Source organism: Hypanus sabinus, chromosome 23 (genome assembly GCF_030144855.1).
Source record: "Hypanus sabinus isolate sHypSab1 chromosome 23, sHypSab1.hap1, whole genome shotgun sequence".
Lineage (NCBI taxonomy): Eukaryota > Metazoa > Chordata > Chondrichthyes > Myliobatiformes > Dasyatidae > Hypanus > Hypanus sabinus.
In genome coordinates this window covers 10,832,702-10,852,809 of record NC_082728.1, presented here as the reverse complement: position 1 = coordinate 10,852,809, position 20,108 = coordinate 10,832,702, and the positions used below count along the sequence as shown (strand labels likewise).

Sequence of the window (20,108 nt, the reverse complement as noted above, 5' to 3'; positions counted from 1 at the left end):
GTTAAGTACATAGCCTTGTGGTGTATCTGTGCTGATGGAGAATGGTGGATACTTAATAGGGGAATAAAATTGGTTCCACAAGGAGTTACAGTACTTAAAAGCAACGCATACAAAATGTTGGAGGAGTTCAGCAGATCATGCAGCATCTATGAAAAGGAATAAACAATGTTATCAGCCAAGATCCTTCATCAGGATTGGACAGGAAGGAGGAAGAAGCAGAATAAGAATGCGGAGGGAAGGGAAGCTGGCAAGTGAGGTGAGACCAGCTGAGGGGGAAGGTAAGTGGGTGAGGTAAGAAGCTGGGAGATGGTAGGTGGAAGAGGTAAAGGGCTGAAGGAGGAATCTAATAGGAGAGGAGAGTGGACCAATAGAGAAGAGGAGCACCAGAGGGAGGTGATGCGAGGGTGAGGAGAAGGGATGAGGGGAGAGCCAGAATGGCAAAAGAGAGAAGGAAGGAGTAATTAATAAACTTCTACAGTGAGTTATTTTTTTCCCAGTTTCTGTTGTGCAGTCTAATACAAGCAACATAAATAATTCATATGTTTAATAAGCTGCACTTCATTCACCAACAGCTTGTAAAAATATAAGATGACAGCTTTGTGTATCATAGTGGCCATTGTTTGTAAAGTTGGGTTCAGTCTATAGCCTGTGATCCCAAGCACATTACCACATAAAACAGTGGCTGTTAGAAATATGCGTCTGTGGAGAGAGAAACAGAATTAGTGCTTCAGGATGATATCCTTTCATAAACTTGTAATGTCATCTGAGAACTCTCCCCACTGATGCTGCTCTGCCAGAGTATTTCAGCATGTTCTACTTTTATATGAGATTTCTAGAATCTGCAGCATTTTGATTTTTGATTTATTACATATCTGGTACTCTGTTTATAAATTTTAAAGAAGTAGGATAACAAACTGTTTGTAAGTGAACCTAACTCGAAGGTTGACACGTTCTCCCCTTCAGCAGCTCCCTCTTCCCTTCCCCTCCCCCACCTGTGGACCAGCTCCGGACAACCTGGTTATAATCTTAAAATGATGGGAAAACGATGATCACACGACACTTAGTAAAGTAGAAAGGGAAATGTGGATTGCCAATCATGGAAGGAACCACTGTACATTATAATCACTTCTGTTGAGGGTAAAGAGGAGTATGTCCCACACTCTGGGAGTGGTAATGATAGTTCTAGTTCTTTCTTCTCTGATGTTTCCTGACGCACTTAGTATTTCCAGCAATTTTTATTAATTCAGATTTTGAGCCCCTATGGTTTCATTCTTATTTGCAAGTGTGTTATCTTCCAAGTGTAAGGTGGAGAAGTATTTGTCTCCAAAAAGGGAAAATACCCAGCAAATATCCTAAAAGAGAAGAGTTGAGCTTTTATGGAATACCTTTGTGATTCAGAAGCCCCAAGTACACAGGAGTGAGATTATTTAATAAAAAATGTCAAAGAGGTTTACACAAGAGATTCTGCAGCGGCAGGAAATCAAGAACAGCATACACAAAGTGATGGAGGAACTCAGCAGGTCAGGTAGCATTTATGGAGAGGAATAAACAGTTCACATTTTGGGATGAGACCCTTCAGTGGGAAGGTTATAAACCCTTTAAGTTAAGTTGCCAATAAACTAAGAAGTATTCCGGGCAGACCAAGGATAGAATAACAAAGTCACTTGGAAGGGTGATACAACCAGAAAAATTACATTGAGTAATAGTCACATGAACTCACAACAGTAAAACCTGTTGAATTTCTGTCATCCCAACAAAATGATGGATATGATACAGATAAGATTTATGTCTCACTAGAACGGGTTCCCAACCTGGGATCCATGAACCCGTGCTTCATGGTACGCTCAGGCCCCACTTAATGCTATGGATGTGCCCCTCGAAAGTGGAGGACTCTGTAAATCAGCACTAAGTGGGGTCATTATAACATTACGTAAATGGGCATGTTTATTTGATTTTTATGAAATCAAACCTGATATATATGATATGTATACATCATAAATGATATGTCTACACTGTAATTTGTGGAGTAACAAACACTCAAGTAGCCTAACCTGTCTATCAGTGAAGCAGCAACACATCGCGGCAGCAGCAGAGGGAAGCAAGTGGTGCTTACATCTTAGAGGAGGGACCAGGCTCCTCTACCTTTGGCTTCTTTTTCAAGTAGACTTGGGATTTGACTTCCTTTTCTTAAGTTTCTTCTCAGTAGTTCTCAGTAGCAGGAAGTCACGTCAAGAACGCCTCTCTTTGTCATATTGCTTCGCTCCCAGTCAGGGTCGTTCTGATCGTCGACGCAGCCAATTTCAAAGAGGACCCAACATCAACCTGACGCTCGCCTGCTTCCTAATGCCCTGTCACTTGTGGTTTCATGTCCACGCTGATGCTTTTCCTAGACATCTTAGATGTATTACCCTCACTGGAAGTTGCAGGCCGTTTTCCAGACATTAAGCGAGGAAAAAAAGTGGAATCAATTGGTGAGGGAGCAAGAATGTTTACACATGCGTGGAGGCAGAGTGTGAACTAATATATGATTGGCTGTGTGTGGCTCGGAGCGTATGTAAAGTGCTCTCATTGGCTGATTGAATGTTTACTGTAATGACGGCTGCTCTTGAGAAGTTTTAAGTGTTGTTTAGAATGAATTTTTGTCATTCTTAAAAATTTCATTGAAGAATTGAATAACCACATTGTAATGAATCGGCATTATGCAGGATAGTGTTATATGGGGTCTGACTGTATCTGTCCGTGGTATAAATGACTGGGATGCCCTGCTTGTAGAATGACAGCGTCTATAACAGTTTTAATTTCTACACTTGATGACAACTTTATTATGTACAGCAGTGGAACGTAATATGGTCTTCTGCTGCTGTAACCCATCCACCTCAAGATTCAACATGTCTATTCAGAGATGCTCTTCTGTACACCACTGTTGTACTGCATGGTTATTTGAGTTACTGTCACCTTCCCGTTGGCTTGAACCAGTCTGGACATTCTCCCCTGACCTCTCATTAACAAGACATTTTCACCCACAGAACAGCTGCTCACTGGATGCTTTTTGTTTTTCACACCTCGCTCTTCATCTCATGTTCTCAATATTTATTGTTTATGTATTTATTATAATTATATCGTTTTGCATTTGCAGTTTGTTGTCTTTTGCACTTTGGTCGAACACCCAAGTTGATGTGGTCTTTCATTGGTCCTGCTATGGTTATTATTCTATGGGTTTATTGAGTTATGCCTTCAAGAGAATGAATCTCAGGGTTGTATATAGTGACATATATGTAATTCAATAATAAATTTACTGTGTACCTTGTGTATTGGAATGTACTGTGAGATGTGTCATTGGCATTAACACCCAACACTCCTAAGGATATGCTGAGGGTTTTCTGCAAGTGTTGCTGCACATCCCAGCACCAATATAGCATGCCCACAATGTCCACAATGTTCAGCAGAATGACACAAATAAGAGTAACAAAACAACCGCCTTTCCCACCTAGCCTCCCCCTCACACACACAGACAGGCCTCCAACCCCAGGACAGGTAACTCCTGCGCCTCCAGTCCTTGGCTCCAGACTCTCAAACTCACAGACATCAGGCCTCCAACTTTGCACTCTCCAGCCTCTGCGTATCAGCCCCTGGACTTGTGATAATGGGTTTGCCCTTCCTGACTCACATGGACTCCAACCCGCTGGTGACCTCGGGTTTACCAGCCCTCGCGACACTTCCAGACTCAACGAGCTCTGCAGTTTGACCTCTGACTTTGCTCTCTGTACTTTGCTGATATCGACCCCAGGACTCAGCTATTACAGGCTTGACCTTTGGACTTTGACTTCCAGACTTGCAAGGACCTCCAATCCCAGTGACCTGGGGAAGGGGGTCGTCAACCTTCGGGACTCCCACTCAACCCGAAGCTTGTCAGCTTGGGGATGGCTAGTCTGCTGACTCTGGGATCACTGATGTTCAACTATGGAGTGCTCTGGCAGGCATTCAGAACATCAGCTCCTGCTCAGACTCTTCATTGACAGCCCTGATCTCTAATTTCCCTCTCAACCCTATCCCTAAAGTTTAATCTGTCCCATAACTTCCTCAGCTGTCTCCAAAACTATACCTGTGAACTGCTAGCACGGTGATAGAAGGGTCTCTAATGGATTTAAGCAACTGCTTATCTTGATATTATTGATATTATCTTGATATATTTGCTGCAAGACAGTTAAAAATTCAAAGTAAAATTTATTTTCAGAGTACATGCAAATCACCACATACAATCCTAAGATTCTTTTTCACTGTAAGCATACTTAGCAGATCTATAGAACGGTAACTGTAAACAGGAACTGTAAGCTGTAAACAAACTGTGAAAATGCAGATAATAAATATTGAGCATAAAATAACAAGATAAAAGAGTCCTTAAATGAGTGTAGCTATCCCTTTTTGTTCAAGGGCCTGATGTTTGAGGGGTTATTACAGTTCTTGAACCAGGTGGTGTGAGTCCTGAGGCACTTGTACCTTCTACCTGATGGCAGCAACGAGAAAAGAGCATGGCCTGGGTGGTGAGGATCTTTGATGATGGATGCTGCTTTTCTCCATCTTATATAGATGTGCTCAAAGGTTAGGAGAATTTTATCCATGATGGACTGGGTTAGCAGCAAGAAGGGGAGTTGGACTGTGAAGATGCTCTCTTTGGAAAGTCCTGTGGATCTGTGCTGTCTTTCCATCTATCTACGGTGCAGAATAGGTTCTTCTGGCCCTTTGAGCCACGCTGTCCAGAAATCTCGCGATTAAATCCTAGTCAGATCACGGGACAATTTACAATGACCAATTAACCTACCAGCCGGTACATCTTCGGATTGTGGGAGAAAGCAGAGCACCCGGACACCCTCATGGGGAGAACTTATAAACTCCTTACGGGCAGTGGCGGGAATTGAACCCCGATGGCCTGTACTGTAAAGCGTTGTGCTAACCACTATGCTACCGTGCCACCCTAATCAAAATATCTTATGATTAATTTGAGATGTTAAGTTAGATGGCCATTCAGGTAATTCTAACAGCTGAAGGATTAGAGAGAAATTGAACAAAATTTGCAAGTGGGCAAAATTCAGCAACCGTATGTGCTATCCCCTGGAAGGGTGCTTGAAAGTTCATGAAATGAGAAGCTGGAAGTGACTCAACACAAGGTGTACCCAGAGGACAAATTTATCAAGTAAACAGTATTGTAAAAGTTAAAATAAAAATCTTTTTTCAAAATTAACTTTATTATGAGTCAGTGCAGGTGTTACTTGTTTACACACTACTTAAAAGAGGTACCTGTATTCACTGAAGTTGAATAGATTTTATTTAGACAAAGGTGAGGGTTATGGAATAGAAGACATTATGCATACTTAATGACTTCAGAACTTCATGTTCCAAGACCACAAACATTGCCCATGCTAAATGAAACTATGGCTTCTTGTAACAATTAAGCGTGTGCCCCTGTAAAGCATGTTTGACCCCTTGATATTTCTTGTCTTTATCAGTGACTGTGTGGATGTGATTGAAAATGATTGCATTGTTATTAATAACACCGTCTTTAGAGTATTAAACTCCTCACCTCAGAGACGGAAGCTTACTACTGCAGGCAAATGCTTATTAGCGGTAGCTGAATAGGTGGGCTAGCATTTTATAAGTTGAGAAGATTATGCCCTCTGATCTCTTTCCTGCAAAAGTGGTTTTGTGTTCTAGTTAGAAGAGTCATTTTTTAGAGCCGGTTTACACTCAGTGGCCACTTTATTAGGTACATCTTGTACCTAATAAATTAGCTATTAAGTGTATGGCTGTGGTCTTCAGCTGCTGTAGCCCATCCCATTTAAGATTTGACTTCTTGTGCATTCATGGACGCTCTTCTGCACACCACTGCGGTAGCACGTTTATTTGAGTTCCTGTCAGATAGAACCAGTCTGGCCATTCTCCTCTGACGTCTCTCATTAACAGGATGCTTCCACCCACTCACTGGGTATTTTGTTTTTGTTTCTCGCATCATTCTCTGCAAACTCTAGAGCAGTGGTTCCCAATCTGGGTTCACCGACCCTTTTTTTAATGGTATTGGTCCATGGCTTAAAAAAGGTTGGGAACCTCTGCTCTAGAAACTTGTGCATGAAAAACCCAAGGGATCAGCAGTTTCTGAGATACTCCATCTGGCACCAACAATCTTTCCACAATCAAAGTCACATTTCTTCCCCATTTTGATGTTTGGTCCTAATAACAACTGAACCTCTTGACCATGTCTGCATGCTTCATGCATTGTTGCTGCCACATGATTGGCTGATTAGATATTAGCCATTTCATCACATCAGTGCCTTGAGGTAGTTAAAGGGAAAAACATTGAAGAAAGCAGAATATAGTGTAGGAGTTACAGAGAAAGTGCAGGCAAGCAATGAAGTACAAGACCAAGATGAGATAGATTATGAGGTCAGGAGTCCACCTTATCATATAAGAAAAGAATGATGCAGTAAGGTAATTTCTATTTGACCAAGGTATTCTGCATGTTGAAATAATGCATTCAGGCAGTTCTAGTCTTCTAGAGATAAAATCGGAGTATTTAAAACTTGACTCATTAAGTGTAGGTGTGTGGGCCCCTAATGCATGTGACCAAAAATAAATAGACTTCATCTGCCATGTGAAGTATCGGAGTGCCAGAATCTATTAACTGTGTGGAGTACACATGGTTTAAAGGTAGGAAGAACAGTCTGAGATAACTGTTAAGCAATTTGTATGCAAGAAACTAATTTCAAAGCTAGGATTTTGCATGTGCTCCCACATGTACACTGCCATGTTCAGCAGTAGTAGCTTTAGTGCGGGTATGTGAGTGAATGTTTTGTACAGGTTTGGTGCACTATTGGTTTGTTAGAAGTTGGTGATTTATGGCAAATTTCCTTGATAATAGTTGCATAGATCATAGGAAGAGAACAGTTGAAAGTTTCTTTCTTATTTTTTCCATGTTGAAGGAAAGTTCCAACGTAAGTTTGATCAATTAACACAATATGTGTTCTTTATGTTTATAATCTGTCATCAACATGAAATCCAGAAATTATTTTAAAAAAGACTGATGATCCTCAGCTTGGAGTCTGGTCCCAGGTTGGTTGGTGAGCCTCAGGTCACTAGGATAAGAAGGCTTGTCTGTTAATTGTGGATTTTTTTGTAGTTTAGGGAAGGGAATTGCATCAAAACTGATAGTTTGGGAATAAATTTGGGTATGACAATATCCAGGCAAGATAACAAAGCAAGCAAGATACCTAATAGAATCCTGTGATGTACAGCCAAGCAGCAGATGGATGATACACAGAATCCTGTAATAACTGTAGGGTAGTAACTATTCCTTGTGGGTCCCACACCACCAGGTTCAGGAACAATTATTACCCTACAACTGTCAGGCTCCTGAACCGGCATGGATAACATCAATCACCACAACTCTGAACTGATTCCACAACCTACAGACTCACTCACAAGGACTCTACAATCATATTCTCAGTGGGTTTTTTTATTTGCACAATCTGTCTTGAATAGCGGAGCAGGCTGAATGGGCCACTTTCTCCTATGTCTTATGGCCTTCTTTTGCACATTTGTTGATAATCAGTCTTTGCTTATGTATAGCTTTTTGTAAATCTCGTTGTATTTCTTTACTTTCCCATAAATACCTGCCTGCAAATGAAGCTCGGTAGTGTCTGGTGGCATATATATACTTTGATAATAAAATTACTTCGACATTGATTTGGATTTGATTTTGAATCTCTACTAAGAAATTGCACTAAATCAGTCAGATCACACTAAGAGGGCTATATTCAGTTTTGGTCATCTTTTTACAAGGAGGTAAAGGTGATAACAGATAAAATTAGAAATTTGGAGTTATAATATATTACTTACATAAAAGTGTAGTTAATCGGCGTAGGCAGTTATTTGGGACAAATCTGAAAAAACAAAAACCAATCAAGAAAATAGCTGGGACTCCTTTCATTTATTTGGGACACACTGCCTCCAAATTGGGACAGGAGACCGTTGCTGAAAATTTTCTAACTAGTGTCAGTTGCTTGCACTTGTGTGCCAGTTAGACACTAAAACAAGGGTAGAGCGAAGAGTTTTTAAATAGCACCAATTGCGTGTGCTTGCGTTGCGTTATCCTTTTGGACCAACAGACGCTGATTCAAAAAACAATGACTTTTGATCAATTGGTTTTGTATTTTGAAGGCAGCCCATGGTCTGCGCTAGGTGCCTGCACTGATTTTGTCCATTTATAGTCAATCAAAAGATCTGGGCAGCGTACACTGGATTAATTCCTCCATTGGTAACTATTAGGAATTAATACATAGTTTGTAATAGTGTGGCAATGTTCTAATTAATTCTGTATTTCATTTAAATACATGATTTGTTACTCAGATAAATAGTAATTTGTCCTTTTTATACCTTTTTAACTACTTCCATGGAACTTTGGCTAATTGGGGCAGCCGCATAATTGGGCCAAAATGTACTGGTCCCGATGAGTCCTGGTTAACTGGAATCCACTGTAGTTGCTTTGGAGACTCAGTGTAGATTATAATATTTATTCTTATGCTGGCATAGTGGACTGCAGCTGCTGGAATCTGGAACAATAAATAATCTGCTAATGGATCCTTAGTACAGATGCAAGCTTTTGATTTATTTTTCTGTGTCCTAGTCCCTCCCACATGGACATTTGACTCTGCTCTTTCTTCCCTATAATCCTACCACTGCGCCACGCACGCACGCACACGCGCACACACACACCTCCTGCTGCCAGCTCACACTAGGGCCCATTTACTGTTGCCAGTTTGGTTTTGGAATGTAGGAAGGAAACAGAGCACCATGGTGAAACCATCTCATTTAGACATTCAGACAGCACCTGGGGTCGGCATTGAACATGGGCTGCTGAAGCTTTATGGCAGCAGGACAGAGAAAATGTAGAAGGATATTTCCAGGGCTGGAGGACCTGAGTTATAAGGAAACATTGAATAGGTTAGGACTTCATTCCTTGGAATATAAAAGACTGAGAGGAGATTTGATAGTATAGAAAATTATGAGAGGTATAGATAGGGCAAATGCAAACACTGAGGTTCGGTGGGACTACAACTAGGCGTCATGGGTTAAGGGTGAAAAGTGAAGAGTTTAAGGGGAACACGAGGGGAAACTTCCTCACTCAATGGATCGTGAGAGTGTGGAATGAACTGCCAGCACAAGAGGACATTAAGCTCAATTTCAGAGTTTTGCTGGTTTGGATAGGTACATGGATAGTAGGGATATGGAGGGCTATGGTCTGGGTGTTGGTCAATGGGACCAGGCAATTTAAATGGTTCGGCACAGACTAGATGGGCCGAAAAGCCTGTTTCTGTGCTGTACTTTTCTATTACTATGACTAATCACGATGCCAGTGCACTGCCCACCTACAGGCTTTCCTCCAAGTTACACACCATCCAGTCTTGGAAATATCTTGCCGTTCTTTCATTAATGCTTGATCCCGAAACCCCACAGCCAACAGCATTGCCAGTGCACACTCATCACAAAGGCTGCAGTGGTTCACCACCACATCTCCCTGGACAATTGGGGATTAGCAGTGAGTTCTAACCTTGTTAGCAACAAGCTACTGTAGTTCTCAAATGTCGCCTTTCTCCGCTCTGAGAAGCAACAGTTCCTGTGCTGAGATTTGATCTATTACAGTTTCTCTCAAGTTCAAGTTTATTGTCATCTGACAGTTTAAGATGGCTGTGGTGAAGCACTGTGACACTTCGCAAGTAACAAACAAAACTATAAATTACTGTATTAATCACAGCTTTTCTTGGAATCTGTAACTTGCCTTTCAGAGTTGAGCTTTTGAGCTACCAGTATGACCTGGTACTTTTGTGGTGTGAACTAGAAGGTGAAGGATGGTTGTGTAGCAGGTACAGGTCAGATCAAGGCAGCATGGCCCGGGCCTAGGAGCAGGGATTTAGGCAATGTTTGCCCGTTGCTGGAGGCGATTGAATGCGGCAGAATCGAGGCAAGGCGAGTGGAGGTGAGGCAGCTGGGCTTGGGTTCGAGAGTGAGGAACAGCCCGAGGTTTGCTGATTTAAGCACCTGGCCAGATTGAAAAGGTCAGTGTGTGAGGGCCAGAGCTGATGAACGGGTCTGTATTCAACTTGCTGCTCTGTGAGAATTACTCATCTCTGTGCTGAACTGAGGCTGTGGCCTGCAAATATTGGGCTCCTGGATTGGCTGTAGTGATGACTGGCTTCATGGCTCTGAGCTCACTTTCATGAGAATCAATTCCGAATGTTATTTGCTTACTATTATTGCTTGTATGATTTTTTTCTTCTGCACATTGGGTGTATTACTGTTTTTTAAAATGGGCTATATTTTTTTTGGTTTGTGGCTGCCTGTAAGGAGGCAAATTTCAAGGCTGTACATAGTATACATACTTCGATAATAAATGTACTTTGAACTCTGATATATACAACCAAACAAAACAATGTTGCTCCAGACCACAGTACACCCACAATACATATATCACACATAACACATAAGCCAAAGTATTACCACAAAGTTAATAAATATAATACAAAATGCATGTAGTGCAGTGCACAGGTAAACAGTAATCAGCTTGCTGTCCTAGTGGCGAGACTTTGGTGGTGTCAGGATAGTCATTCGTCTCACAGCCTGAGGGAAGAAGCTGTCACCCAGTCCTGGTGGGATGGGTGGTAAGAATCCTTAACAATGCTCCAGACCCTTTGTAGACAATATTCCAAGAAAATGTCACAAATAGGAGGGAGGAAAACCCCAGTGATCATCTCAGCATTTTTTTACTTACCCCGGGGGGGAGGGGGGTTCTTGCAGTCTGATGCTTTGCAGCTTCCATACCACATAATGATGCAGCCGGATAGGATGCTCGATGGTGCAGCTGGAGAAAGTTGTTCGAATGGCGGCAGAGAGACTTGCACACCTCAATCTCCTCATAAAATGTTGGTGCTGCTGTGCCTTCTTGACTGCTCTTTAAGGATATTTTTTAAACTTATTTTAATGCCCAGGTATTTAATGCATTGACGTGAAGCCCATTGAATTGTACTTAACTTCTAACAATGTGTAAATAATTAATGCCAATGTCCTATCTTTTATTTTAAACCAGAACACCTTTTACATTAAGCACTAAGTCACCGTGATCCAAATTCAGTAAACAAGAGATTAAAAAGAGCTGGTGTTTTGTGAAATTTAAAAAACTTGTCCTTAAAGTTTTGGAACATACCAATGCAATCTTCAATTAGTACATTTTCGATCAGGGATGGCCAATCTATGGCGCATGCGCCAAAAGTGGCGCATTGGATGATTAGAAGTGCATTGCACCCCAGTGATAATAATGAAAAAGTAAGCCTACTCATGCAAATAGAACTAACCAAAAACCAATTTGTAGAAAAAAAGCTATAACAGGAATTCAAGTAGCTTAGAGCTAGAAATGGGTTTTACTGAGAATAAATCTAAATCTTAGCAATTATTTTTAGCAATTTTATTATTTCGTGCACATCTTTTGGCAAATGTTATCTTCTTTCACATTAATCTGTTTTCAATTAAAAAGAAATGTACAATGAGTCAAACTAGGAAAGAAGGACTTTTGTTCTGCAGTCGTTCCACAACTGTTCAATACACGTTTGATACTTGTTTGATCCTGAGTTGCCAGGCATCTGCACCAGCGGTGCGTCGCAGGTTTTTGCCAGTCAGTTTACAATTGACACTCGTGCGTTACGGAGTTGTGCTTTGTTTGTCCTTTGTGAACATCTGCAGTTTTGTACTTTTTCAAAAATTAAGCCTTGTTTTTACATTCAGTTATCCATCACAGTGCAAAAGAAAATGAGCAAAGGAAAAGCAGTAAGTGATAGTAAGCGTGAATTCAATGAACAGTGGGAAACTGAGTTCTTATTTATAGCGGGTCTGTCAGGAAAACCATTGTGCATTGTTTGTGAAAACGCTTTCTCACATAATAGAAGACATGATGGTAATAGACACTATAAAACACAACATCAGACTGAAATTGAAGGAAAACTGAAGTTAGTGCTTGGGTCTGAGTTACAGAAAGAATATGTGATTAAGGAAAAGGAAGAAATCAAGAGACAAAATATATTTGTTAAAAGTGTCATTAAGGTAAGTAGTGTTTATCTTGTTTTTACGTTAAATCAATATATCATGTAAAATACTAAATATGTCTATATTAACATAATTTTACAAGAATTGAATGGGGGTACCAGAGTCGTTTGGCGCATCTGAACTTGTGTGTGAAAAAATTGACGCATGGAATGTAAAAGTTGGCCATCCCTGTTTTAGATTATGTCATTTTGGCAGATTTTGTGTTTAAGCATTTATTTGATGTTTTCTGGCACTGAGGCTTTTTGTGAAGGAAAGAGAGTTTATGCCGGCATGAGACTAATGAATGGGGTTTACTGGAATTGTACCAGAGACTCTGCTTTTTATTCTTCAGAGCCCATCACCCCTGCAACAGCAGCTTACCAGGGCTGTCTGTTCTGGGTCACTCTTTCAAGTTGTCCCCAGGTGTGGCCAATCTTCAAAGTTCCTTCCTCTCATGCTCCCAGAGATGAAGCCTTCGCAGCCTCTGTTGATGTTTCTGTAGCTTTGACTTTTTAATGGGATGGTGTTGCTAGCTTCATGCCTAACCCTCACCCTTTCACAGGCAATGGCGGAGTTCAGCGACTCTGCTCCAAGCTTATATTTGTCCAAGTGCCATCCCTGGCCTGAGCCATCCCTCAAGACCTTCACTATTGGTTTGAAAACAGTTTCAAAGCCTTGGGGCTCTTACATAAAGATCTTTAATTCCTGTTTGTTTGTCTTCCCTTCAAGAGTTCATTCAGGATTGTGTTATTGGCAAGACAACTTATTCAACTGTGGTTTCCAAGCACTAGTAATCATTTTTTTTTCTATGAAAAGAATTGCATTGATGGTCCTAGTTATGATGTCTCTTCTAAATATACTGCCATGAAGACACTGGCTTGCTTTGAGGAGGCACAGAATTATGGGACTGGTATGCTTTGGAGAGCTATCGAATGTAGACACACCTTACTCATCAAGAAAAACTATAATTAAGCTGATTTTAACCCACTGTACTATAATCTTCTGTGCTAAATTTCCTCTTAAAGTTGCACCACCCAGGCCTGTTTATCTCTTTGAATTTAACTTCCTAAGCATGTCCAAATAATGAATGCAGGTATTGCTGATGATTCTGTAATCTCTGTTCTTTCATCTTTTACAGAAGCCCGATGATATTCGGCCACTGAAGTTGGAGAGCTCTGAAACATCCACAGCAAAAGAATATTTGAAGGTAGATACTGCCTGGTTTGCATGGTATGCAGCATCTTCAAGTTCAGTTTATAATGCTGTGATACGATGATGCAAATATCAAGCAAAAGAGATACAGGAACAGGTCAATCTGTCCTTTGAGCCTGCTCTGCTTTTCAGGAGTGTGGTTGATTCAGTGTTGGCCACAATATCACTTTTCCACTCTCTGTCTGTACATCCTTTCCTTATGGTTTTAATATCTGTCAGTCTCTAAACAAGATCCACAAGTCTTTAAGAGATGAAATTCCTCTTCACTTCTGTCTGAAATTGGCGGTTGCTTATTCTGAACCTTTGCCAACTATTTCTAGATGCTCTTACTAAGGGGAATCAGAATCAGATTTAATATCTCTGACATATATCATGAGATTTTTTTTGTTTTGCGGCAGTGGTGCTGTGCAGTACATAAAAAGCTACAAATTACAATAAAGATAGTTTTAAAAAATTACATTGAGCAAAAAGAGAGTGACACCAACAACAAAAAAAGAAAAGAACATAAGGAACAGAAAGTGTTTCTCTGTTTCTATTGCTTGTTGTCTTCTGTGTTCTGTTGGCATCAGAATGTGTGGCAACACTCGCCGGCTGCCCGCAGTGTTACATTTTGTAGCTTCAAGATATTATACTGATTCAAAAGAAGGCACAGGAGTCCAAATGTGAGTCTAGCTTGGTGTTTACTTTAGCCGAGGGAAGCACTTATCGCGCGGTAGTGTCATAGCGTATGCAATTCACGTATTTATATATATAACCCATAATGAATTATCTAAATGAACAAGAACGCTTAATCAGCCAATATATATACACTAGGTTACTTAAGTATTACTGCAATATTAAATACACAGCATCCAGCACACCCTCAGATGTATTGGTTGTAAACGTAAATTTCACTGTATGTTTTGATGTGCACCTGATAAATAAACTTGAACCTTGAAGCTATCTCAGGGATATTGCGGGGATTAATTCCAAATCAGGATCCATTTTCAATTAAGTTTTATTTGGGATGCTTGAAGCTCAATTCTATTTACATTTGAGATTTTAGCTCAATGATGTGGGAGTTTATTTATCTCTGAATATATAAATTGATTTGAATTTGCCCCAATAATTCAAAAAAGTAACACTTGAGGGTACAGACTGCAATGTGATGCTTCAAAGCAAGCTCTCTTACTGTTATTACAAAAGGCTTGACAGACATAGAATTTAGAACATTACAGCACAGTACAGGCCCTTTGACTCTTTATGCTGTGCCAAACTTTTAACATCGATGTTGTGCTGACCTTTAAGATCAAACTAACCTTTCCCTCCTACATAGCCCTCTATTTTTCTATCATCCATGTGCCTATCCAGAAATCTCTTAGCAACACACACAAATTGCTGGAGGAACTCAGCAGGCCAGGCGGTATAGTTGACATTTTGGGCCGAGACCCTTCATCAGGACAGAGACCCTTACATGCCACTAATTTATCTATCTCTACCGCCACCCCTGGCAGCACATCCCACACACCCACCACTCCGTGTGAGACTTGACGTTCTTCAAATCATAACATTGGTTCTGTGTTTTTGTGTAATGTTTGGAACAGTGCAAGGAAAAATCATTCTGATTAATTGTCGGGTGAGACCTAGTCAGACTCATCTACAATGAGGGTCTGTTGAGAGAATTTTAGCTGTTCATGCTTAGACAGATTAATAGATCTGCTTTAAAAAATTATTAAAACATGCCTATCCACTGATTGGCACATGGCATTTTTAAGTATCCATAAAAACTGCAATTATTTTTAAGTGCACTTGAAATTTGCTTTCAGCTGAAAATGAGAACTTAGATGACCAGACAAGACTGCTTATTTACTTATTACAGCGTGGAATAAGTCCTTATGGCCCTTCGAGCCACACTGGTCAGCACCCCCCCCCCCCCCCCCAATTTTAGTCCTAGTCTAAACATGCAACAGCTTACAATGACCAATTAACCTACCAACCAGTAGGTCTTCAGACTATGGGAGGAAACCAGAGTACCCAGAGGAAACCCATGAGGAGAACGTACAAATTCCTTACAGGCAATGGCGGGAATTGAACCTGAGTTACTGGTACTGTAAAGTGCTGTGCTAACCACTGCACACCCATTTTTGAAAGTAAATGTTTTATTTATTTCATTGAGTTCCTGCAAACAAAGCAATTTGTAACTTAAACAAAGAAAATAATGTGAAAGCAGTGAAGGTACTCAACAGCAATGTGCAAAATGCTGGAGGAACTCAGTGGGTCAAGCACCATTTAGGGAAATGGATCATTGAAATGGGGAGCATTCTAACTAGCTGCATCACCCTCTGGTATGGGGTGGGGGTGCTACTGCACAGAATCGAAACAGGCCGCAGAGAATTGTAAAAGGAGAAAATTAGTCAGTTACATCATGGGCACTATCCTCCCTAGTATCCGGAACATCTTCAAGGAGAAATGCCTCAAAAAGGTGTCGTCCTTCATTAAGGACCCCTGTAACCCAGGTCATGCCTTCTTCTCACTCCTACCATCAAGAAGGAGGTACAGAATCCTGAAGGCACACACTCAACAATTCAGGACCAGCTTCTTCACATCTCCCATCAGATTTAACCCATGAACACTACCTCAGTATTTTAAATTTCTATTTTTCACGAGTTATTTAATTTAACTATACATACTGCAATCCACAGGTTTTTTTTCTCTGTTATTATGTATTGTATTGTACTGCTGCTGCAAAGTCAACAAATTTCATGACGTATACCAATCATATTAAACCTGATTCTTAATATTTTAGGCTGAGATCCTCCATCTGGATTTCAAGGAAAGGTGGGGGGGGAGGAAGGAGCAAGAGCTGGCAGGTGGTACGTGGATCCAGATGAGTGAGGAAATAGGCAGATGAGGGAGGGAGCAGAGGTGCAATGATATCAGAAGCTGGGGGGAGATTGGTGGAAGTGACATAGGAGACGCAAGAGACTGCCGATGTTGGAAGTCTGGAGCAACAAACAAGAAGCTCAGTGGGTCAGGTAGCATCTCCGGAGAGAAATGGTCAGTCGTCATTTCAGATTGAGACCCTTCATCTGGATGTGGAAGGTGGAGGGAAGGTGTGAAGCAAGAGCTGGCACGTGATGGGTAGATCCTGGTAAGGGCTGTGACACTCGGATACACGGATAGGTCAGGCAGCATTTCCGGAGAGAGAAAGTGTTAAAATTTCATGTTCAAGTACTTTCTCAGGGTTTGTACAATTTAACATCTCAAGTAACAAATCTAAAACTCAGTTCTGCAAATTAAGCGGTAAATAGTGTAGTATACAGTATGTAGGCTGGCTTGACGTTATCATCTGGGTGTCTGATTCTTATATAATGTTATTGCTCTGGTAACATTTAATTTAAATGCCATGAAGTTGAAAGAGTTCAATGCTGACAAGTTGAATTTAGTTACTGTATTTTGAAGTATTCTGACATGGCTCCTTTTAGTAATTTCACTGTGAATCTTCAAATTTCATTTACTGGATGCTTTTTCGCTATTTGGAATTTGAACTTTGAATTGTGAGTGAAAGAAAAGGAGGTATAAATGCAAATATCAGAAACTTGAAGTAAAAGCAAAGGTAGTTTAAAAGTTGAAAGGAATATCAAGCAGTGTAAATGAAACCAACGGTGATGTTTTAACATTGTACTGCTGAATCTTTCAGAATCAGGTTTATTATCACCAGCACGTGATGTGAAATTTGTTAACTTAGCAGCAGCAGTTCAATGCAATATATAATCTAGCAGAGACAGAAAATAATAATAATAAATAAAATAAAACATAATAAATAAACAAGTAAATCAATTACAGATGTAGAATAAATTCTTAAAACATGTGCAAAAACAGAAATACTGTATATTTAAAAAATTGAGGTAGTGTTAATGGGTTCAATGTCCATTTAGGAATCGGATGGCAGAGGGGAAGAAGCTGTTCCTGAATCACTGAGTGGGTGCCTCCAGGTTTCTGTATCTCCTACCTGTTGGTAACAGTGAGAAAAGGGCATGCCCTGGGCGCCGGAGGTCCTTAATAATGGATGCTTCCTTTCTGAGACACCGCTCCCTAAAGATGTCCTGGGTACTTTGTAGGCTAGTGCCCAAGATGGAGTTGACTAGGTTTACAACCTTCTACAGATTTTTCAGCCCTGTGCAGTAGCCCCTCCGTATCAGACGGTGATGCAGCCTGTCAGAGTGCTTTCCACAGTACAACTGTAGAGGTTTTTCAGTGTATTTGTTGACATGCCAAATCGCTTCAAACTATTAATGAAGTATAGCTGCTATCTTGCCTTCTTTATGACTACATCGATATGTTGGGACCAGGTTAGTTCCTCAAAGGTCTTGACGCCCAGGAACTTAAAGCTGCTCACCCTCTCCACTTGTGATCCCTCTGTGAGGATTGGTATGTGTTCCTTCATCTTACCCTTCCTAAAGTCCACAATCAGCTCTTTCATCTTACTGACATTGAGTGCCAGGTTGTTGCTGTGGCACCACTCCACTAGTTGGCATATCTCACTCCTGTACACCCTCTCGTCACCACCTGAGATTCTGCCAACAATGGTTGTATCATCAGCAAATTTGTAGATGGTATTTGAGCTATGCCTAGACTTAACATGCCTATCATCTTTCATAATCTCAGTGGTCAAAGTCCATGAATACATTTTGAAGAAAAGTCATGAGAAATTCTGTTGTATGGACGCAGCGTGTTCACACACTTTTACTGGTGTTGCATGCATTATGGATATTGGGAAGGTTTAGGAGAATTCTATTCCTCATCGTCTGCCTTAGCACAGAAAGTATTTGGGTTTAATATCTCTTAGGAAATGGAATGACTCCCCTCTCTCTCAATATTGCACAGAAATACCAACCCAGATCATGTACTCAGCTTTCTGGAGTTGGTCGTGGGCTTATCCAGGATCAGCTTTATGGTCAAATACTGTACATTTACATGTATTAGAAATTTGCTGTGATGTGTTGGTCAGGGTGCGACATGAAATGAAAAGCAACAGTCAGCAATTACAAAGGAAACAGAATTATTTGTAAAAAATAAAGTTAGTTAGAATACTGATATGGAATGAAATGTGCTTAAATACATAAAAACAACAAGTATTTACAATGTAAACAGCATTATAGAAGGTGGTTTAAAGTGTTTACAGTGTAGTGTAGTGACGGGTAAATAGGTATGGGAAGGGTTGGGGTTGGGCTAACTAGAATGGTTGGTCAGATTAACTGCCAGGAGGTTGAAATTTTTAAGATGGTGTGAAGTCTTTGTTGCCTTATAGTGTTTAGCCTTATAGTGTTTTCCAGAAGGGAGCTTTAGGAAAAGGCAGATTGCTGGGTGGGAGGTGTCTGCAATGATTTTTCCTGCTCACTTCTTTGTCCTGGATACACAGAATTCCTGCAGTGATGGTAAACCAATGACCTCTTCTGCTGAGCTGACAATTTGCTGTAGTTTTTGTGTATTGTGAGAGGATGCTGCACCACACCAGAATGTGAGGATGCTCTCTGTGATGGCAGTATGTTCTGCGGAAGATGGAATTTTACCAACTACCTCAATAAGTACATCCTCTGTTGAGCCTTCTATGGCTGAGAGTGTTTGATCTAATATGATACATAGATTAAGCAACAATCCTTCCAGTGCAAGTCTGTTAAAAAATGAAGTTATGGCAGCCAACCTAATTTTCATGTAAATTAATAATATTTATACCTACTTCCTCTACTGAATGTGCAGAGATTGAAGGGTGATACCATTTCACCTCCACCATTGTAATTAGGATTTCACTGAATAAAACTGTTGATGTGCTAACAACTTGTTTCTTCTTCTTTCAAGCCCGTTGACAGAGAGGCACTTATTTTCCATTTGGATAACAAAAGCCAAGAGGCACCTGATTTTGAAGAACTACCTGATGAATTCTTTCAAGTAACAGTCGATGATGTTAGAAAACGGTTTGCTCAACTAAAAAGTGAAAGGTAATCCTTTCTTTGCCTACCTACTATCTTAACACTTGTGTCGGCAAAGCAACTGTACCTTGCTTAAAAGTGAAAGCCTCTTCAGATAACATTGCTGAAATATTCACCAGTGAGGAAGACAATGCAATTGTGAAACTATTGAAAGACTCACCTTCTATGCTTAATTAATTTCAGGTGTAAAAAGGACACAAACTGATTTGGAAAACGACTGTGAGACATTCAGCAAATTAATTGGTCACATGGGTGTAATCAGGCAGTGCGTGCTCATTGGGCCTGTTACTGTGCTGTAACTCAAAGTAAATTTGTTATCAAAGTACGTATATGTCACTATGTACTTAACTGATTCAGCTTCTTGCAGGCATTCACAGTCGATAGAAAGAAGCACAATGGAATCAGTGAAAAACTACACACAAAGACAGACAAGCATCCAAAGTGCAAAAGAAAATTGTGGAAATATAGCAATAAAACAAATAATAATAAATAAATACAACATTGTGCAAAAGTTTTAGGTACATACAGTATATAGTTAGGATGGCTAAGACCTTTGCACAGTACTGTAATAATTTTATATATTGCTCTCTATTGTGGACTGAGAGTGGGAAGGGGGCAAGGAGAGGGGAATCATGGTTGGAAAAAGGGGAAGAGAGAGGGGAGGGAGTGGGAAGCACCAAAGAGACATTCCATAATGATCGATAAACCGGTTGTTTGGAATCAAATGAACTTGCCTGTTGTCTCAGGGCTGGGTGTGTCTTCACCCACGCCAATCCTCCCCTCCCACCCCTGGCACCCTGTCTCTGC

At 40.6% G+C, this 20,108-nt stretch overlaps 1 protein-coding gene across 2 annotated transcripts in view; it reads left to right on the top strand.

The window, feature by feature from the left end:
• The window catches only part of aspscr1 (ASPSCR1 tether for SLC2A4, UBX domain containing), a 296,886-nt gene that overhangs the window by 139,315 nt on the left and 137,463 nt on the right, over positions 1-20,108 (top strand). For both annotated transcript variants that reach the window (XM_059948372.1, XM_059948373.1), the window contains exons 8-9: positions 13,259-13,327; positions 19,171-19,310. In XM_059948372.1, the coding sequence (XP_059804355.1) occupies positions 13,259-13,327; positions 19,171-19,310 (209 nt within the window). The remainder of the gene's footprint in view (positions 1-13,258; positions 13,328-19,170; positions 19,311-20,108) is intronic.